The 22878-nt window shown below is 44.4% G+C and overlaps 1 protein-coding gene across 2 annotated transcripts in view; it reads left to right on the forward strand.

Moving 5' to 3' along the window:
* Positions 1-22878, forward strand: part of LOC115203269 (leucine-rich repeat-containing protein 49) — a 57639-nt gene that overhangs the window by 30553 nt on the left and 4208 nt on the right. For both annotated transcript variants that reach the window (XM_029767813.1, XM_029767814.1), the window contains 8 exons: positions 6498-6645; positions 8364-8447; positions 11647-11724; positions 11925-12103; positions 12221-12316; positions 16560-16794; positions 16996-17181; positions 17350-17459. In XM_029767813.1, coding sequence (XP_029623673.1) covers positions 6498-6645; positions 8364-8447; positions 11647-11724; positions 11925-12103; positions 12221-12316; positions 16560-16794; positions 16996-17181; positions 17350-17459 — 1116 coding nt within the window. The remainder of the gene's footprint in view (positions 1-6497; positions 6646-8363; positions 8448-11646; positions 11725-11924; positions 12104-12220; positions 12317-16559; positions 16795-16995; positions 17182-17349; positions 17460-22878) is intronic.

A 22878-nucleotide genomic window follows, 5' to 3' on the forward strand; every position in this document is an offset into this window, starting at 1 on the left:
CTGCTGCTACTGCTTAACCCCCTCCTCTCCACAGAGCTCAGTGCTGGCAGGTTCCCCTCCCAGGCAGCTCCCTATAGCTCAGGGCTAGGCCTGGCCTCTGCTGCAGAGGATGACCCATACTGCCTGGTCTCTCTCTCTCTGAGCACACACTGAATGACTGCTGAGGTGGGCAGTCTCTCCCTTCCCAAGTGGCTAATAACCTACTGTACTGCTGGGGTGGGCAGTCTCTCCCTACCCCAGTGACTAACAAACTACTGTACTGCTGGGTTGCTAAGAGATGGTATGTCGGCGTGTCTCATGAACGGAAGGTCTGTTTTGTTACTGTAGAGAGAGTTTTCAAACCCCTGTTCTTTTTTCCTTGTGTGGTTTGTGGCTTTGCCTTTTGCCTCCCTTAGCCTTATATAAATAGTGGACTTGTCATTGAGTTCAGTCAGGAGGACAGAGGCTGAATGCTGAAGTAGCACTGTCTCTGCCTGTGAAAACGGTCCTGTGAAATCCTGATTTAATAAGACAGTGTTGCCAGTCCAGAGGGCCACAGTTGACTCCTGATGTGATTAATTTCTCATGGCAGCTCTAGCTAGCCCACTCTGTTTTAGGCAGTAAATAAATCATTTAAACCCTGCCTTGCCCAAACATAAAGCTTATATAAATCAATAATGCTGGCAAAATACAACATCTAGTCTAATCTGGCTTGCATTTGATCCTCTGTCAGAGCCTTTTGATTTAAATCGTTTGAGAAATGTAGGCTACTATTATCATCGCACAGTGAAGTCCTGGTGGATAACACGGGCCTTTATTTGACGTCTGTATAGCTGTAGCTGAGGAAGCCATCCCAGGCTCAGCAAAGCCTTTGGTTGAAGCGATCATTATTACAAATTAGGCCAATCAGAAGTTCTCTCTGCAAACAGTGCCAAGAACACTATTTATATTTACATGGTGAACCAACTGTACTGTTTACATTACATTTCCAAATTTGTCATTGAGCAGATGTTCTTATTCAGAGTGATTTACAGGAGCAATTGGGATTAGGTGTCTTGCTCAAAGGGACATCGACCGATTATTTTCACCTAGTCAGCTCTGGGATTTGAACCAGCGACCATTCGTTCACTGGCCCAACGCTCCTAACCGCTAGTTCACCTGCCACCCTAGTTAGCTTGGCTACCTACCACCCTGTTTAGCCTAGTTATTCTCTTCCCATCTAAAACTCTGTTCACTCAGCCCCAGGCCATGTCTGTTGTTTTCAATGCCCTCTTCCACTGCCAGCCCCAGGCCCAATTAGCACGTTTCCATGTTTTATTTTTGTTGAGTTCTGGGCCCTGGGTATTCAAAAAAGGTCTTAGGGTAGGAGAGCTAATATTGGTTTCATTTTGCCATAATAAGATTATATGGACTAGGGGGACCTGATCCTAGATCAGCATTCCTAATCTGAGACGCTTTGTGAATACGGGCCCTGTTCCCTGGTGGTATTGTCGACCTATGGATTATAAAGGTTAATTCAACAAAAATGGAGGTTGGGGGAGCTTTTCTAAGTGAATCACTCATTATATTCACATATAGCTGCATCAGTGCCTGGTATGGCAACAGCTCATTATCCGACCGTAAAGTACAGCCCAATACATCACTGGGGCCAAGCTTCCTGCCATCCAGGACACACATACACATACACATATACACATATATATATATATATATATATATATATAGTTGAAGTCGGAAGTTTACATACACCTTAGCCATATACATTTAAGCTCAGTTTTTCACAATTCCTGACATTTAATCCTAGTAAAAATTATCTTTCTTAGGTCAGTTAGGATCACCACTTTATTCACCACTCCAATACCTTGACTGTGTTGTCCTTAAGCTATTTTGCCACAACTTTAGAAGTATGCTTGGGGTCATTTTCCATTTGGAAGACCCATTTGCGACCAAGCTTTAACTTCCTGACTGATGTCTTGAGATGTTGCTTCAATATATCCACATAATTTTCCTTCCTCATGACGCCATCTATTTTGTGAAGTGCACCAGTCCCTCCTGCAGCAACGCACCCCCACAACATGATGCTGTCAATCCCGTGCTTCACGGTTGGGATGGTGTTCTTCGGCTTGCAAGCCTCCCACTTTTTCCTCCAAACATAACAATGATCATTATGGCCAAACAGTTCTATTTTTGTTTCATCAGACCAGAGGACATTTCTCCAAAATGTACGATCTTTGTCCCCATGTGCAGTTGCAAACCGTAGTCTGGCTTTTTTATGGCGGTTTTGGAACAGTGGCTTCTCCCTTGCTGAGTGGATGTCGATATAGGACTTGTTTTATTGTGGATATAGATACTTTTGTACCTGTTTCCTCCAGCATCTTCACAAGGTCCTTTGCTGTTGTTCTGGGATTGATTTGCACTTTTCGCACCAAAGTAGGTTCATCTCTAGGGGACAGAACGCGTCTCCTTCCTGAGCGGTATGACGGCTGCGTGGTCCCATGGTGTTTATACTTACATACTATTGTTTGTACAGATGCACGTGGTACCTTCAGGCGTTTAGAAATTGCTCCCAAGGATGAAACAGACTTGTGGTCTACCATTTTTTTCTGAGGTCTTGGCTGATTTCTTTTGATTTTCCAATGATGTCAAGCAAAGAGGCACTGAGTTTGAAGGTAGGCCTTGAAATACATCCACAGGTACACCTCCAATTGACTCAAGTGATGTCAATTAGCCTATCAGAAGCTTCTAAAGCCATGACATCATTTTCTGGAATTGTCCAAGCTGTTTAAAGGCACAGTCAACTTAGTGTATGTAAACTTCTGACCCGCTGGAATTCTGATACAGTGAATTATAAGTGAAATAATCTGTCTGTAAACAATTGTTGGGAAAATGACTTGTGTCTTGCACAAAGTAGATGTCCTAACCGACTTGCCAAAACTATAGTTTGTTAACAAGAAATTTGTGGAGTGGTTGAAAAACGAGTTTTAATGACTCCAACCTAAATGTATGTAAACTTCCGACTTCAACTGTATATTCACTACCGTTCAAAAGTTTGGGGTCACTTAGAAATGTCCTTGTTTTTGAAAGAGAAGCACATTTTTTGTCTATTAAAATAACATCAAATTGATCAGAAATACAGTGTAGACATTGTTAATGTTGTAAACGACTATTGTAGCTGGAAACGGTCAGATTTTTAATGGAATATCTACATAGGCGTAAAGAGGCCCATTGTCAGCAAACATCACTCCTGTGTTCTAATGGCACGTTATGTTAGCTAATCCAAGTTTATCATTTTAAAAGGCTAATTGATCATTAGAAAACCCTTTTGCAATTATGTTAGCACAGCTAAAAACTGCTGTGCTAATTAAAGAAGCAATAAAACTGGCCTTTAGACTAGTTGAGTATCTGGAGCATCAGCATTTGTTGGTTCGATTACAGGCTCAAAATGGCCAGAAACAAAGCACTTTCTTCTGAAACTCGTCAGTCTATTCTTGTTCTGAGAAATGAAGGCTATTCCATGCGAGAAATTGCCAAGAAACTGAAGATCTCGTACAACACTGTGTACTACTCCCTTCACATTACAGCGCAAACTGTCTCTAACCAGAATAGAAATAGGAGTGGGAGGCCCCAGTGCACAACTGAGCAAGAGGACAAGTACATTAGAGTGTCTAGTTTGAGAAACAGACACCTCACAAGTCCTCAACTGGCAGCTTCATTAAATAGTACCCGCAAAACACCAGTCTCAACGTCAACAGTGAAGAGGGGACTCCGGGATGCTGGCCTTCTAGGCAGAGTTCGTCTGTCCAGTGTCTGTGTTTTTCGCCCATCTTAATCTTTTATATTTATTGGCCAGTCTGAGATATGGCTTTTTCTTTGCAACTCAGCCTAGAAAGGCCAGCATCCCGGAGTTACCGCTTCACTGTTGACGTTGCGGGAATGAAGCTGCCAGTTGAGGACTTGTGAGGCATCTGTTTCTCTAACTAGACACTCTAATGTACTTGTCCTCTTGCTCAGTTGTGCACCAGGGTTAGCAAACACAACGTGCCGTTGGAACACATTAGTGATGGTTGCTGATGACGCTGTCATGACGTTGGCCTGTGGGTAAGGTTTATGACCCCCCATAAATACCTTTCTCCCTTTCCTCTCTTGACTCTGCTGAAGGACTCTTGAAAAGCCTTTGTTAAACATAGAGAGTCGGGGAACATCAAAAGGTGGGGGGAAAGGAACCATATTTCGGTAATCCAACTAGTTGAAAATATGCGTTGGTACTTAATGAATATGATGTCAGTTCGGTTGTCATCTGAGACATTCTTATTAATGACAGGATGACATAAACTGTATCCTGGAAAGTCTACACATTATAGTTATCAGATTCACATGGAATTGTTGTGCAATTTAAATGTTTAAATATGAAACTATTTGTGAAAAGATGAAATGTAATTTTAGCTTCCAAATGAGAGAATTGGGTTTTCATGAGTGAACTATGCTCAACTCAGTGGCCCGCCCATGTGAACAGACATGGGTTGTAAACTATGAAACACACCCTTCTCTCCCTCCACTATATAAGCCCTTTACGAAAATATAACTTTCTGTTCCGGGTACATTAGGGCGACGGTCCGATGTCAGAAGCATTCAGATAATAAGCTGTTCCGAGGATGTGAGGACGACGGTCCCACGTTAAAAGGACTAACATGTCAACTATAGAACTAAGCCAACCTCAGTGTGAGCTTTGGTTGCGATTGGTATGAACTTTGAACTCTTATTCACTACAGAAGTGATACCTCCTAGCCGTTGAGTTAGCAGCGGCCGCTGTAAACGTGGGCTAGGAAAGGACGGACGACCTATCCCGTCTACCACACAACGACGTTACTACAACGTATACAGTTTACCACCAGAGACACTCTTCAAAGGACAAGGAAGATCTCTTTTGGGCAACACGGCCTTCCATCTACCACCAACTTATTGAAGCGCAGCTCAGAGTAAATATTTATTGCATTTTCCTTTTGCAAATGGGCGGTAATTTAGATTGCATAAGAGACTGTATTTACAATAGCATAGCTTCTCCCTTTGTTCCTCAGTCTTCCCGCTCTTTCACTCAAACCCAACCCCCTTTCCTTTGTGTAATCAGCCGTCATGTCGGCTCCGTCCACCAGGGACGTTTTCTGTATGACATAATTTGCATTCTGTGTATATGTAATTCTGTGATTAGTTAGGTATTTAGTAAATAAATAATTAAACCAAATGTTGTATTGCTGATTCAACTTGTTAGCCAGGGTTCGTGAAGATAACCAAGAATTCTACGATGTTCAGATGAAACTGAAATAAGGTGACGATTAATATTGACTGCTATTGATGTCAAATATTACTAGGTCTTTAAGAGTTTATTCGGAAGATAACAGCTCTATAAACATTATTCGTGGTGCCCCGACTTTCTAGTTAATTATCTACCTGATTAGCTTAATCCGGTAATATTAATTACAGAGAAATGATTTTTATAGAATAGCATGTCATATCACTTAATCTGGCATAGCCAAAGACACGACAACGCCTATGTAGATATTCCATAACAAATCTGCCGTTTCCAGCAAGAATTGTAATTTACAACATTAACAATGTCTACACTGTATTTCTGATCAATTTTATGTTATTTTAATGGGCAACAAATGAGCTTTACTTTCAAAAACAAGGACATTTCTAAGTGACCGCAAACTTTTGAACGGTAGTGTATATAATTGTTTTTATTGAACCTTTATTTAACTAGGCAAGTCAGTTAAGAACAAATGATTATTTATAATGACGGCCTACACCGGCCAAACCCGGACGATGCTGGGCCAATTGTGCGCCGCCCTATGGGACTCCCAATCACGGCCGGTTGTGATCCAGGGTGTCTGTAGTGACGCCTCAAGCATTGAGATGCAGTGCCACTCGGGAGCCCAAAAAGTATACTAGGCGGTGTCAGAGGAATGCCTAAAAAATTGTCAAAGACAGTTTGTTCTCTCTGCTACCGCACAGCAAGAGGTACTGGAGTGCCAAGTCTAGTTCCAAAAGGCTCCTTAACAGCTTCTTCCCCCAAGCCACAAGACTGCTGAACAATTAATTAAATGGCCACCCGGACTATTTTCTTGACACCCCCCCTTTGTTTTTACACTGCTGCTACTCGCTGTTTATTATCAATGCATAGTCACTTTACCCCTACGTACACGTACAAATTAACTTGACTAACATGGGCCCCCGCACATTGACTCGGTACCGGTACCCCGTGTATATATAGCCTCATTGTTGTTATTTTATTGTTACTTAAAAAAAATGTTTACTTTAGTTTATTTAGTAAATATTTTCTTAACTCTATTTTCTTAAAACTGCATTGTTTGTTAAGTGCTTGTAAGTAAGCATTTCACGGTAAAGTCTACACCTGTTGTATTCGGCGCATGTGACAAAGAAAATTTGATTTGATATAGTATTTATCCCATTGATAGTTGTTAATGACCTGTGTGGTGTGTGTTTTCTCTCTCTGTGTGTAGTTTTGATGAGCTAGCCTGCCTGGGAGAGTCGTGCTCCCTTTCTGAGCTCACCCTGGATGGGAACCCAGTAGCCCTGGAGACATGGTACAAGCAGGCCGTCCTGCGCTGTGTGCTTCAACTCAGACAGCTGGACATGAAACGTGTCACGGTAAGACATACGCTCGGTACAACACTTTACAGAATCCTTGAAATTACCACATGCTCGATATCCATAGGCATAAAAGCTGAATTGCCCGTCAAACATGATGTCATTGTATTCACACTACATACGAGACACTTGAGTTCAGAGGTTCATGCATTTGAAAGCTGTTAAGCAGGCAGGCAACACCCAGGTCTGAGCTTGTAGGCTACATGAACCCTGAGGTACCACACACACACCTTATGGAGGTAATGGCCCTGCAGCCAATAGGATGGGCAAGTCCTCCTGAGATCAGAATCTGATTTGCACAACTTTCCACAGATGAGCACTCACTCTATGTGACTGGTAGTAACATCGTTTGAGATATAACATACTTGCTGTCAGTGCCAAGGCAGGCAGATATAATTTATGAGTAAAATAAGGGTTAAAGCTGGCTGCAGATGTGGAGGAGCTGAACTCCTCTTGCTTTGAGCCAGAATAGAATCAATAGATGCCAGGAAACTGTTACCGTTGCTCCTTGTGGGATATCTGTGTCAACACAACAGACTGGGTTTGTTCAGGGGGAAATGAACAGTGTTAATGACAAATTTTCAGCGCTATTTCAACTAATGATCTAGTCTACTAATTAGTGGGAAAGGATGACAATGCATTATTGATGCTATTACACATAGCCTAGTTGTGACAGCACTTAAGGTCCTCTGCTCAAACTGATTTGAGCCCTTATTGCATAGAACTTCCTTCCATCTCATATTGCTCAAATAAACAGCAAACCTGGTTTAAAAAAACAGATAAAGCAACACCTCGCGGCACAACGCCTCTCCTCTCCCCTGACCTAGATAGTTTGTGTGTATTCATTGATATGTAGGCTACGTGTGCCTTACATTTTTTTTATTACATTTACATTTTAGTCATTTAGCAGATGTTCTTATCCAGAGCGACTTACAGTAGTGAATGCATCCATTTCATGCATTTTTTTGTTGTTGTTGTACTGGCCCCCCGTGGGAATCGAACCCACAACCCTGGCGTTGCACACACCATGCTGGCGTTGCAAACACCATGCTCTACCAACTGAGCCGTAGTTCTGTCCTTAAGCTGTTCTTGTCTATTGATGTTCTGTATTATGTCATTCTGAATTATGTTTCATGTTTTGTGTGGACCCCAGGAAGAGTAGCTGCTGCTTTTGCAACAGCTAATGCGGATCCTAATAAAATACAAAAACACAACATTTCACATACTGATTTAACTTTTTTGTTACAAAGTATTTTTGATCAAAGACCTTCCCTTATAGAAAAAACATTATGCAAAGGGTATGAAAGATAGCACTTTGATTCTGGAGCCGTGGCAGCATTTTCAGTCAACCATATCAAGGAATCCTTTCTCAGCCGAATCGTCACAGAGTTGCCATCGCTAAACATCCCCTAGAGCTTAACTGGCCGTCTCAGATTGTGTCTGCTGGTGCGTTGCATGCCGGGAGCTCTGCCTGGCACACCCAAACAAACAGCTGGGCTCAGTTCAGATGAGGCTACAGCCGAATATTAGACAGACAGATAATCCTGTGATGCAGCAGGAGATGCTGTCTCTCCAACTGGTCCTTCCTGCAAAGGGAAAACCTGCAGCCGACATATCAGACATTATTCTGACTTTGCCTCTGTCTCATGTTGAATAATTCAGACTCGTACATGAATGGAGCAACACCCTGATTGTGTTATTGACCCTCTTTTCTGCAGGAGGAGGAGAGACGTATGGCCTACGTCACGGCCCGGAAGGAGGATGAGAAGAAGAGGGAGAGTCACAAGCAGGCCATGCACAAGGTACCTGACTTTCCTTATGTTGACTCTCTGTCCATATTTGTGTTTAACATACTGTACTATACTTACTATCGCAGATATCTTGCCATGTTGACTGACCAATATGTTCTTCTGCTCTGACATATATAAAACTGATGTTAGCTGGCTGATTGTCACATAAGAGGAAAACTTCCACAATGATAAAGTGGAATCCAAATAATGTCACAAGTCATTGATATGGACTGAGCAGACTAGCTGGTGAGAGTTTAAGTCATTAACCAAATATTTTACATATTTTGTGGCGTTTAATGTGTTATATAAGCTTTTCTGTCGGATGCATGTCAACAACATAATTAAGCCATACAGATTTCATTTGTGGAAAGTGCTTATTTGGATAATAACCGAACTCCTTGGCCCTCAATGCTGTTTGTTAAAACGTTTTTACCTGCAAAACATTTCTTGTTTATTCATATGAAGAGCCAAAACTAGCCAAAATATGAACGGGCTTATCGTCTGCTAGCCATTAGGGTTTATAATGAGTACAATAGGATGTTAGGTGTGCTTTTGTTTAAACTCATTGCACATGTAACATACACTCAATAGCCCCTTGTTGTCACGTCCTGGCCAGTATAAGGGTTAATTAGTATTGTAGTTTGGTCAGGACGTGGCAGACGTAGCCTTGAAAGTAAATAAACATCAAGATGAGCCTGCACATACCTGCTGCGTTTTGGTCTTCCTTAACCAACGACAACCGTGACAGAATCTCCCACCAACTATGGACCAAGCAGCAGAGGAAGGAGCAGAGGGACTTCGAGTTGGACTGGCGGGAGAAATGGACCTTTGTGGAAGTTCTGGACGGGGCCGGACCTTGGCACCAGGCTGGGGATTAGTCAACAGTCGTCGGAGCTGCCCGCCAGTCAACAGTCGTCGGAGCTGCCCGCCAGTCAAGTCGTCGGAGCTGCCCGCCAGTCAACAGTCGCCGGAGTGGCCAGACTGCGCTGAACTGCCGGAGTGGCCAGACTGCGCTGAACTGCCGGAGTGGCCAGACTGCGCAGAACTGCCGGAGTGGCCAGACTGCGCCGAACTGCCGGAGTGGCCAGACTGCGCCGAACTGCTGGAGTGGTCAGACTGCCCCGAACTGCCGGAGTGGCCAGACTGCCCCGAACTGCCGGAGTGGCCAGACTGCCCCGAACTGCCGGAGTGGCCAGACTGCCCCGAGCCGCCGGAGTGGCCAGACTGCCCCGAGCCGCCGGAGTGGCCAGACTGCCCCGAGCCGCCGGACTGCCCAGACTGCCCCGAGCCGCCGGACTGCCCAGACTGCCCCGAGCCGCCGGACTGCCCAGACTGCCCCGAGCCGCCGGACTGCCCAGACTGCCCCGAGCCGCCGGACTGCCCAGACTGCCCCGAGCCGCCAGACTGGCCAGACTGCCTGGAACGGCGAGAACCGGAGCCACCTCCTGATATAGGTGGGTTGGGGAGGGGGTGTGTGGCACAGTGCCGTCGTTGACGGCAGCCACCCTCCCTTCCCTCCATTTTAGTAGAGGGGAAATTTTGTTTTGTTGTTTGGGGTTGTTGTTTTTTTTTGTTTTTTGTTTTTAAGGTGCTTCCGGGGTTAGCACCTTTAAGGGGGGGTACTGTCACGTCCTGGCTAGTATAAGGGTTAATTAGTATTGTAGTTTGGTCAGGACGTGGCAGCGGGTATTTGTTTTATGTGGTTCAGGGTGGTGTGTTTGTTTAAAGGGTGTTTGATTTAGTATTTCCGGGTTTTTGGTTGATGGTCTATGTTTATGTATTCTATGGTTAGTCTAGTGTGTGTGTTTCTATGTTGAGTTAATTGGGGTTGGACTTCCAATTGAAGGCAGCTGTTTGGTGTTGCCTTTGATTGGAAGTCCTATATTAGTTGGGTGTGTTTGTCTTGTATTTTGTGGGAGATTGTTCTGTGCTTAGCCTTGTGCCTAGTCTGTTTTGTTGTTCGTGGTTTCGTTTTGTTATTTTTGTATGTTCATTTTGAAAGTAAATAAACATCAAGATGAGCCTGCTGCGTTTTGGTCCTCCTTAACCAACGACAACCGTGACACTTGTAGACAGTGGATGAGGATGACTAATGTTGTGGGAGTTAGACTATAAGTGCATTGTTTAAGGAGAGGGCAAGAGGGCCATTTTTGATGTTGAACAATGTATTAAATCATGTATATCAACTTATATGATATGCTGTCATATGTCTGTAAGCAATTTCTGTTGATGCTGAGGTACCGGTAAGCAGTTATCTTAGATGACACCTAAAGCGCTCTGAGGGTTGCTCCTCAATGGCCACTAATTCTTAACTACATGAAATGCACTGTGGTGTTCGGTTGTCTGTGGCATTGTGTTGTGTGACAAAACTGCACATTTTACAGTGACCTTTTATTGTCCCCAGCATAAGGTGCATCTGTGTAATGATCATGTTGTTTAATCAGTTTCTTGATATCACGTGGATGGATTATCTAGCAAAGGAGAAATGCTCACTAACAGGGTAATGGAACATTTCTGGGATCTTTTATTTCAGATCATGAAACACTTCACATGTTGCGTTTATATTTTTGCTCATTATATACTGTATATTGATGTGTGTGTTCCTGCCTTCCTGCTGCATTGACTGATCCATACTGAGAAATCAGCAAGGAGCCTGGAGGAAGTTTAATTGCCTGTGTGTAATCCAAGCCAGCTAATTGAGCTAGTTGAGGAAATAATGATAACTGGAATGCTCCGTGAGGGTTCACGTAGTCTCAGAATGATCCACTATCAATCCTGTTTACCAGCCGTCCCCTGTGTGTGGGAGTGGAGCATTTCATTCCATACCTGTGCGTATCAAAACTGAACTGAATAAAGGCAACAACAAAAAAATGAAATCGAAGAGAAAGAGAGAGAGAGCTACATTCTTCCTTGCTGCAGGGTGGGGATGGCACAGAAGTACTGCTGCTGCCTCTGCTACAGTCAACACGGATTCTGCTGCTGCAGTAATGCTGAGACAGTTGTTGAGAGATATGGGGCATATACAGTACAGCACACACAAATTGTACCTTGTTATTACAGACAGAGCCTTTGTAACTGTAACTGAGACTAGGTATTGGTAAGATAGGCATGTTTGTAAGTAATGTAAGCTAAGTGACAGTCTATCAGTTAGAATAACATATTACGTTTTCTTTTTTGAAGATAAACAGTACATGTGTATTTGTGTTCATAGAGTCCTGCTCATGTTGCGCCTCAGCAGTTCTACACTCAACTTGGACTCAAGTCTCAGGACTCCTCAGTGACAAGCAAGGTAGGTGGAATATCTTTGTAGGCTGTAGCAGGAGAGAGATTTCCTGTCCTCTGTGTGCCCTGCTGAGGACCAATGCCAACTGAACCCTGCTCTGTTCCTTGTGTGTGCACACGTGTTTGTGCATGCATGTGTGCTTGTGCATGTGTGTGCGCGTGTGATCGTGTGTGTGCTTGTCTGCGTGCGTTTATGTGTGTGTGCAGGAGAAGCGGCGTCTGGCCATCCGTAATGCAGCACTGCAGTGGGAGGGGGTCAGAGCCTGCCTGGAGCTCCCGGCTCAGAACGGAGCCAAGGAGGAAGTCAGCCCTGAAGCAAGCCCCGCCCACAGTCCCGCCCAGACCAATGGCCTTGCACTGGAACCTTCTCCGGATGAGCAGCTCAGGTAACTTTAGGGGGGGAGGGGCCATGCATAGGGGTGGCACTTTGGGCTCTGGAAGACAGTAGTTATAGTTGCAGGACTGTTATAGAGGTATACATAATATGTTTTCTGTTCTGCCAGACGGGTGAGTCCGGTGTCGGCTCCGGACAGGCCAACAGGGGGCAGTGAGACCCGGATACGCTCCACCAGTCGCCCCAACAGTCCTCGAGACCCCAAGTTGGTACTACACCACACCCAGGAATACATACACATCACAGGAGGTTGGTGGCAACTTAATTGGGGAGGACAGGCTTGTGGTAATGGCGTGAGGTGGAATGGTATCAAATACATCAATCACATGGTTTCCATGCGTTTTATACCATTCCATTTGCTGCGTTCCAGCCATTATTATGAGCCATCCTCCCTCCAGCAGCCTCCACTGATACGCATACTCACAGGGGATAGGATATTGGAATGTAAACATTCTTCCAATGCAAGAAAACATGGTCCCGTTATAATTGTTCACACATTATAATTATTTCAAGTTTAGCCAATAAAACTGTATGGTTGGAGCACATTTGAGGATTTTGTTTCATTCTCCCGGGTTCCATATGTGTCAGATGACTAGTGTCTACCACAGGTGGCTGGTGGCACCTTAATTGAAGAGGACGGCTCATTGTAATGGCTGGAACGGAATGAATGGAATAATATCAAACACATCAAACACATGGTTTCTATATGTTTTAATACCATTCCATTCACTCCATTCCAGCCATTATTATGAGCCGTCCTCCCTTCACCATCCTCCTGTTGACTGTCTACACTATACACTAGCATACAAAAGGATATCCCTCATCTATAACGGTTCCCTCCATAGAGACATGGTTCCCTCTGCTTTACACACTCAACATTTCACCCTCTAACACTCGTTAGTCGTTACACTGATGATTTTCACAAAACTGCACAGGGCCCCATTACTTAGCTAGCTAACTTTATTGTGAGGTTTAGAGGGTGAGACCGTGTTCTCCATATGGCCATTCCCCCAGCTTGGCCTGGCCTGACCAGGCTTAGCCCCCGTGCTGCAGCCCTGTCACGACTCCTACTGTAGGTAGCTCCCCCTCCTGTTCGGGTGGTGCTCGGCGGTCGTCGTCGCCGGCCTACTAGCTGCCACTGATTTCCTTTTCCCCCTTTTCTGTTGATTGTGTGCACCTGTTTTTGGTTTGGGCTGATTAGCTGGGCTATTTTAGCCAGGAGGCCCGCCTGCTCTGTGTGCGGGATTGTTTGGTACTGTATTGCTTGTGTATGCACGCTCATTTGTATTTTTGAAGTGCGAGTGCGTATGTTGAGCCGACCTGTTTTTGTCCCATGTGTTTGGGCACGTTGGTTTTGGTGTGCGCTCTAGTTCGCTGTTGGGGCGGCTTGTGTTTTGCCATTGTGTGTTAAATAAATAACACTACCCTGCATTCTCTGCCTCCTGCTCCTGACTCTGCACCCACTACGCCCTAGCGTTACAAGCCCTAACTTCTCCTGGAGGGACTGTATACCAGGCCTGTGAGTTATAAGGGGTCAGGCTGAGATGGACACTGTGGCTGTGTCAACCACTATTATTATATGTTGCTTTCTTGCTTCAGGATATGAAAATGTCCCGGAAGCACAATCCTTCATGGCCCTAATTCCCTTATAGGCTCACTTATAGCAGTTTGTGTTGCGAAAGGGGCCAAGGCTAGGGCTCAAGTGATTCACCATACGGTGTGATGTGGTCTACTTATGTGTAACATTAACCGATTTTTATTGTTGTGCACAATTGTCCAATAGGATAAAAGAGAATAACCATTTTATGATGTTTTACATCTATAACCGCTGTAAAAACCGTACTGTCCTTTGTCTAAGTGCAGTTTGTCAGCTCTCAGTTTGTTTCATGTAGTTGATGTATGTTTGTGATGCTTGGTATTCACTCCTTTGGGTGTCTTACAGTAGATATTTTACAGTAAATATGCCCATGGGAATATTCCTATTCCTGAAAGTATAAAAGAGGAGATGATAGATGGACTGAGCAGTGATTTATAGATGTGATGTACTACAGCTATGACCCTCTATCATCTCATGGTAAGGGATTACCAGCCTCTGTGGAGGTGTGAATTTGTGAAAGCTCCATGCAGTTAACAATCAGAGCATGAATGATTTGCTTTATCTCTGGATTGATAGTCTGTCCTGGTCTGGTATATTCTTCCTTAATCCTCAAAAGACAGACAGGGTTCTTCATTCCCACACGCTGGGCAGAGCTGCAGAGCTGGGCCTGTCTCTCTCTGTCCTCCACATCTGGTTCTGCTCTGGGACCGGGGAGGGGGGCAGAGGGAGAAGGGGGACCCCCTGGTGTGGAGGGTTTTCCTCTCTGAGAAATGGAGGGCCTGGAGGCTGGCCTCTGCTCTGTCCCCACATTGCTTCTGAGAAAAAATAACACATGATTAGATCCATTAGCTCTGGATATGCTATTTGTTGTTCCCTGGGTGTGACCGGCAATGTTCACATTCATCACAAAAAAATCAGCGTGGGACAGTTCACACGTTACTGCTGCTGCCGTATGAAGACACATGGATCATCGTCTTTGAAAGAGCATGTGAGAGAGGGCCAGCTAAAGTCCTGCTGAATAATTAACAACCACATAAAGATAAATAGATGTGATGCAGGTAGGTTGAATCGTTTGATTTTACTTCCCTTGAGTAACTAGCTTAAAGGAATGTGCCCATTGAAAGTCATGCACCTCATAACTTCAGAACACTTGTCACTGCAAAATGGTGATGTTTGGCACACACAGAGGCATGAACCTTGGCTAACCTTGTGTAATTATACCTAGTTGGCTAGAATTGATGTATTAATGCTGTAAGTGTTTATCAGTATAGTCAATGGCCTTTTCAAGCTCCCCTTTCCACATCAAGCTGGAGTGGTAAATGATAGGGTTGACTGAAATGGGCCCCTGCCCCTCAGCAGGTAAAAGGAAACATATGTTGTCATCTCTGTTTGGCATTAGCAGTCTGACCTGAGCTGGAGAAGAATTAAGACAGGAGCAAATGTTGACAGTGCATTTAGAATGGAGGAAGGAGGGAACCCCTTTTAGAGACACAGTAGTCATGGTGGCCAAAACCTGGCTTAACGCTGTAGCTATGTGACCTTTAACCCTGGTGTCCTGAATCTCTCTGGCTCACATTCACCTTTCTTTCTCCTAGGGCTGGAGTCAACTCTAGACCTGTAACCCTGCAGCTTGTTAACAAACTTCTCCCTTGTGTCCCTCTGCAGCAGCAGCCTTGATAGTGGTCTTTAGAATGTCCTGCCATGGTTATTACATGATAATCACAAGTCAATCAACATTTTAATCTCTCCTCTGTTCCAATACACCTTCATTTGTACCAGAATGTTCCCTGTTTCCCACTTCAGCCCTCTCTTTCTGGGTCAGCACACCTGTCTGACCATCTTTGTATCATCTCTTCTTCCTGTTCTTGCTCACAGTACAAAGCCTCTCTTACAGGTTCTCAGACCACTCTCCTTGATTCCTCTCTTTTCTCTGTCTCTGCTTACCTGGACAGCATCTTGCCAGGTCTTAGATGCACTAAAAGGGGCCAGCAGACAGAGATATGAGAGGAGGGTAGGAGTCATTCCTCAGTCCTCTAGAGAGAGAGAAGTGACCCTCAGGGGATCAGGTTTGGTGTGTGACAACAACGATGGCTTTTTAAAGAAGCCTTGTTTCCCTCCCCTGACTCTGTAACAATCAGCACAACAAGACTTGGCCTATAGGATTACAGCTCCAGGATTAATCCTCCCTTGTGTTTTCTTTTCCCATGATCAGCGGTGTTACATTCTAAAGGGTGTGAAATATGAATAGACTGATTAGGTTGTTGGTGGGTGAACTCTAATGGCTGGTGTGGACTGCTGGTCCGTGGAGCCATATGATCCTCTGGTATGCAGCAGGTCCCCTGAGTGTCAGCAGACTGGGAGGCAGGGAGAGAAGGCAGAGAGACCCAGGGCAGCTAGTGAGGCTCCAACAGGGACAGAGAGATCATGTCTCCCTGAGACTCATCCTGATTCTCTACTCTCACGACTCCTTATCAGGGAAGGGCACTTCAACTGTTGTCACAGAGAATGGAGAGCAATTAGGCAGCATTGAAAGACAAATGTTACATTCACTTAACTCTGATTACCCTGCTCACTGCTGTTTCTCTCCCCTCCATTGATTGACCCACTTCTTCAGACACATGTAAACTAAGATAGCTTTGTCTTAATGATAATCCAGAGGATCCTGGAAACTTATGACTATGCCAGGTGGGTGGAGAGTTGGCCGGGTGGGTATTACTTAATGTACCTAGGGAGCCACCATCATGTTCAAATTACCGGTGGGGCTAGGGGGGACTGGGCACCCTCCGTAACAAATCAGGTGCCCATCCTCACAGGTGTGTGTGCTGACTGTCTGTTTCTCTGTGTGGTCCAGGCTCCTTGAGGCAGGGGGTGCCAGCCTGCAGAGCCTCTCCCTGTCAGACAGCCACCTGGCGGAGCTGGATGGGGAAACCCTGCGCCTGTTTGGCCTCGGGGCCCTGGAGGCCCTGGAGAGAGGCTGGGGGGTCCAGACTGCAGGGGCCGTCACTGTCATAGCCTTCCGCTACATCCAGTTTGATGCGATCGTGCCAACACTGCCACGCATAAGGGTCAAGTTCCCCAACCTATCTGTGAGAACACATGTTCTACAAATTACATACTGTTCAATAAAGAGTCTTCTCATTGGCTACTATGATAGGAGTCATATTCTCACCATGGTAACACATGGTCTCTGTTGGAGTTCTAAACTGAGGGTTTTCATTGGCCAATAGGATACTGATATGGCCACTCATTGACTGGTTTTCTGACTTATTATGGTATGCTCCATACAGCACTTGATTTTCCTGGAGACCAACGTCAGCCGTCTTCCCCAGCTGGCTGCTCTGGCCCAGGTGAGACGTCTGGACCAGCTGACCATCCACCCAGAGGGGAACCCTGTAGTCAGCCTTTCCCTGTGGAGATCCTTCCTCATCTACCGCCTGCACCACTTCAACCTGCACAAGATCAACAACCTGGAGGTCAGGTCCACCTAAACACTCAGAAAACATGTTTTGTCTTTCAGCGTCTTTGTGCTATAATGTTCTGAACAACGTGTTAGCTGATGCCCTTTTTATTTTCCCTTGTGTGTGTGTGTGCACATGTGTGTGTATGTGTGTGCATTTATATTGGGTGTGTGTGTGCATCAGGTGACCATGAATGACGTGATCTCTGCAGAGCGTCTGTTTGGGACGCTGGGTCATATCGCTGCCACCGAGACACCACGCTGCCGCCTGCTAGTACTACTGGAGGAGTCCAGGTGAGCTCCCTACCCACAGCACATGGTAACTGGCACTGACTGACACACACAGGCCGTGTCTGAATTTATTTTTTAAATATTATTTCACCTTTATTTAACCAGGTAGGCCAGTTGAGAACAAGTTCTCATTTACAACTGCGACCTGGCCAAGATAAAGCAAAGCAGTGCGACACAAACAACAACACAGAGTTACACATAGGCAAACGTACAATCAATAACACAATAGAAAAATATATGTACAGTGTGTGCAAATGTAGAAGAGTAGGGAGGTAAGGCAATAAATAGGCCATAGAGGCGAAATAATTAAAATGTAGCATTAACACTGGAGTGATAGATGTGCAGATGATGATGTGCAAGTAGAGATACTGGGGTGCAAAAGAGCAAAAGGGTAAGTAATAGTATGGGGATGAGGTAGTTGGGTGTGCTATTTACAGATGGGCTGTGTACAGGTACAGTGATCGGTAAGCTGCTCTGACAGCTGATGCTTAAAGTTAGAGAGGGAGATATAAGACTCCAGCTTCAAAGATTTTTCCAATTCATTCCAGTCATTGGCAGCAGAGAACTGGAAGGAAAGGCGGCCAAAGGAAGTGTTGGCTTTGGGGATGACAAGTGCAATATACCTGCTAGAGCACATGCTACGGGTGGGTGTTACTATGGTGACCAGTGAGCTGAGATAAGGTGGGGCTTTACCTAGCAAAGACTTATAGATGACCTGGAGACAGTGGGTTTGGCGACGGATATGTAGTGAGGGCCAGCCAACGAGAGCATACAGGTCGCAGTGGTGGGTAGTATATGGGGCTTTGGTGACAAAACGGATGGCACTGTGATAGACCACATCCAGTTTGCTGAGTAGAGTGTTGGAGGCTATTTTGTAAATGACATCGCCGAAGTCAAGGATCGGTAGGATAGTCAGTTTTACGAGGGTATGTTTGGCAGCATAAGTGAAGGAGGCTTTGTTGCGAAATAGGAAGCCGATTCTAGATTTAATTTTGGATTGCAGATGCTTAATGTGAGTCTGGAAGGAGAGTTTACAGTCTAACCAGACACCTAGGAATTTGTAGTTGTCCACATACTCTAAGTCAGAACCGTCCAGAGTAGTGATGCTAGTCGGGCGGGCGGGTGCGGGCAGAAATCGGTTGAAGAGCATGCATTTAGTTTTACTAGCATTTAAAAGCAGTTGGAGGCTACGGAAGGAGTGTTGTATGGTGTTGAAGCTCGTTTGGAGGTGTGTTAACACAGTGTCCAAAGAAGGGCCAGATGTATACAGAATGGTGTCGTTTGCGTAGAGGTAGCTCAAAGAATCACCCGTAGCAAGAGCGACATCATTGATATATACAGAGAAAAGAATCAGCCCGATAATTGAACCCTGTGGCACCCCCATAGAGACTGCCAGAGGTCCGGACAACAGGCCCTCCGATTTGACACACTGAACTCTATCTGATAAGTATTTGGTGAACCAGGCGAGGCAGTCATTTGAGAAGCCAAGGATATTGAGTCTGCCGATAAGAATACGGTGATTGACTGAGTCGAAAGCCTTGGCCAGGTAAATGAAAACGGCTGCACAGTACTGTCTTTTATCGATGGCGGTTATGATATCGTTTAGGACCTTGAGCGTGGCTGAGGTGCACCCATGACCAGCTCGGAAACCAGATTGCATAGTGGAGAAGGTACGGTGGGATTCGAAATGGTCGGTGATCTGTTTATTAACTTGGCTTTCGAAGATTTTAGAAAGGCAGGGCAGGATGGATATAGGTCTATAACAGTTTGGGTCTAGAGTGTCTCCCCCTCTGAAGAGGGGGATGACCGCGGCAGCTTTCCAATCTTTGGGGATCTCTGACGATACAAAAGAAAGGTTGAATAGGCTAGTAATAAGGGTTGCAACAATTTTGGCGGATCATTTGAGAAAGAGAGGGTCCAGATTGTCTAGCCCAGCTGATTTGTAGGGATCCAGATTTTGCAGCTCTTTCCGAACATCAGCTGTTTGGACTTGTGTGAAGGAGAAGCCGGGGGGATTTTGTGCAAGTTGCTGCAGGGGGTGCTGAGATGTTGGCCGGAATACCCATACTTGCATCCTAAATAGTAGGCCGTTAGAGTATGCAAAAAATAAAAAGTATGCGTCATTTTGAAAATCGAGTATACTTTAAATGCCCGGATGTCATGCTCTTTTCAGCTTTAACAACAGCTAATCAATTAGATATGGGGAAAGGCTATTGAAATCTATGAATAACGGGAAACAACGCAATCATCATGTCGCGGTCTCAGTATGTGAAAATAGAGTACGTGAATTTCCAAAAATCGATTATGGTTTAAATGCCAGGATGTTATACTCCTTTTGGTTCTTCATCTAGTAGAATTAGATGAACACTTTTCCATAATGCATTGGAAGAGGTGGGCTGGGGGTGATAGGCCCTAGTTCTCTTCTAGTAGCCATACAACAAAACTAGGCTACTTAATTGGGAAGATGCCGAATAGCGAAGCTTCGGCAGTGGTGTTCAAATGTAAGTTAAGTCATTTTTCTTCTCCTTAAAATTAGTATTGCATCGTAGGATACATCTTTGAAAACAGAAGTAGTTTTAAAAAAAATAAACATTTTAAGTGGCTTTCTATTTTCTCATTGAAAAGTGTTTATTGTTCTTTTGGCCTTCGTCAGAGCTTTTAAACTAAATACTAAACCATCTTTTGATTTGTTAATGTGTCGGCACCAGGGACTCAGGATGTGGCTGCGGTATTGATGTCATGTTAGTCAGGCCTTTTGATTAAACACTTGAATTGTTTTAGTTTTGTAGGTGTGGCTACCTATTTAATTATTTAATTTATGGATCGTTCCCAATGATAAGTGCTTTAGTTTATTATGTTGCGGTTCTGAATTTGCGACACACTCAACAGTGTTCTGTGCAATAGTCTTTTTATTTTGAACATTTGAAAGGTTTTGGTGTGTGTACTAAGCTATTTAATTTAACTTATATATGTTACAGCACTTTAGTTTCACTAATAAATATGTTGAAATTTAACCAAATTGTCTGTTTCTGTCTTCAGTCTGTCTTCTTTTTAAATAGGATAGATGGGCTAAATGGACCACAGTATAGGTCCAATGTGATAGTCTGCCTGTAACCAGCCTGAGTAGGCCTATAACTCCATTCATATTCTACAGTACATGCTAAATAGTATCCAATGATGAGTACATAGTATGCAGTTTAAGTATGTAAGTATGCGTATTTGGACATGGCCACAGTCTAGTACCTTGTACACCTGGTACCTGGCACTGACTAACACACAGCGCTCACTCAGGTTACCAAACAAAAACATTAGCTACACTTTAATTACATGTGTTCACTGTACCCTAGAGAACCTGTTTGAGTGTGTTTATGAGTTTGTGTACTGTGTGGGTGTGTGTGTCTGTGTGTACGTATGTTCATGAGTCTGTGTGTGAAGGATAGACAAAGCCTGGCATCGAGGAGCCATAGGGAGTTGGTTGGAAGCGGTGTCCCAGGGGTTGGGTGGGTACCTGGCACCTTCCTCACGTTCCCATTCCTCTCCCCAGCCAACAGCTCTTCAACTATATCACTCCTGGTCACTGAAACACAGCCAAGCAAAGCAAAACATGCCATTGAACTGAAGGGGTCACGCCTCTTCAGCCCTGCTGTAGTGGCGTCTCTCTCAGTGCCCCGAGCAGAGCCCTGTCTGTCAGGAGAATACTGTTAAAAGTTAATTGGCAAACAAAAGGCCAACTGCCATTCTGCTGGCTTCCAGATCCTCTTTAATAACTCACACTCACTGACGCCCGATATAGAAAACACAATAATATATGCCATTTAGCCAACGCTTTTATCCAAAATGACATTTTTACGTATGGGTGTACCCGGGAATCAAACCCACTACTCTGGTGTTACAAGCACTGTGCTCTACCAATAGCCGGGAGCTGATCATTCTTTTCAAATCAACAGTGAAACGGTATTCGCTGTGACCTGCTGACATTATGTGATAATGCATAGTTTTGTCAAATAAATATTTTATATGTATAGGATGGTTGATAACATGAACTTTGACCTTTCCAAAAATACTAGTTGAACATTAACTTGATCTTATAAAGATAGTTTTTATAGACAGGTACAGGGCAGATGAAAAAACAATTGATGTGATGGCCACTCCATGGAGATCAAACATGTAGCCTAAGGTTATTCATATCATAAATCTCCCTACTTTCCTTTTGGCTTGTATGAATTCCTCTTTATGAATCACAATACACTTGGTACACTGCAAAATATGTTCTGAAAAGTTGAATGAGTGCCAGAGTGTTTTGTGTGTAATGTGTATGTGACTAATATATTAGTCTTTGAATGTCTTTGAATGTTTATTTATTTATGCATGTGTGTGTGCCGCAGGTATGTGTAATGTACTGTAAATGTACTGTATATCTCTGTCTGTGTGAGGCCTTGAGATGACAGGCCAGGGCTCGTCTGTCCCTAGCAGCTGCCGTTTTTAGCGTTTGCTGTGAGAAATGGACGAGCATGGCAGTTAGTTCACTTCCCTAGTCTGTACCTTCAGGTTCACTCTGTACGATTACCCACTACACCCCTGGGCCTTCTAGAGCGGAGCATGGAAGAAATGTCTGAGTATCAAACAATACTTTACCTTGAGCTGCCTTATGGAATTAATCCCTTTTCCCCCAACTGAGCCCACTGACCTACTCTGCAGCAGCATTAACCTTTTAAGTCCTGTAATGTGTCTGTATTTGATTAATGTTTAACCTTCCATATAAAACAATGTCTAAACTTTCCCCTCTCAGCCTCTGCACAGTGTACAGTGCTCTCACACTACTCCCTGTAGTTTGGTCCTTCCAGTGTATTCCTGTAATAGTTAAGATGGGAGTTCACTCTAGTCATCAGTAAATGGTTTCAGATCCAGTAGAGACATGTATAACCCTGAGATATGCATTATACAGTCAAATTTAGGTTTGGACAATCCATGTGGGAACACAAATGGTCATGGGTAGGGCAGATATTGCTGTGAAGGTAGCCAGAGCAAAGGCTATGATGGCTATAATGCTTTTGGTGTATTGCGGTTGAGGACCAAGTCATAATCAAAAGTCGTTGAACATGGGAGAAGGCCAAAAGGCCTGAAGATAGGCAATTTTTGGGGAGGACAGCTTGTCCTGTTGATGCTGTGATAGTTTTGACATTCATGTCTGTGATACAATACTAATGACTGGAGGCCAGAAAAGTGTCCTGAAGCCAATGTAGGAGTGGTTCATCCTTCTTCTTAGTGAATTAAGTTGATGGTGTGGGCTGTTATACTGGGGTGTTTGCGTTCAACCTCCACTCTAATGTACAGTCTTATTGTTCAGTAGAGTACATGCTCAGCTATGGTGAATGGGGGCTGTTTGATAGGTACACACCACTCAGTTGATCCTCTGCCTACC

Source organism: Salmo trutta, chromosome 12 (assembly GCF_901001165.1).
Source record: "Salmo trutta chromosome 12, fSalTru1.1, whole genome shotgun sequence".
In the NCBI taxonomy this organism is placed as follows: Eukaryota; Metazoa; Chordata; class Actinopteri; order Salmoniformes; family Salmonidae; genus Salmo; species Salmo trutta.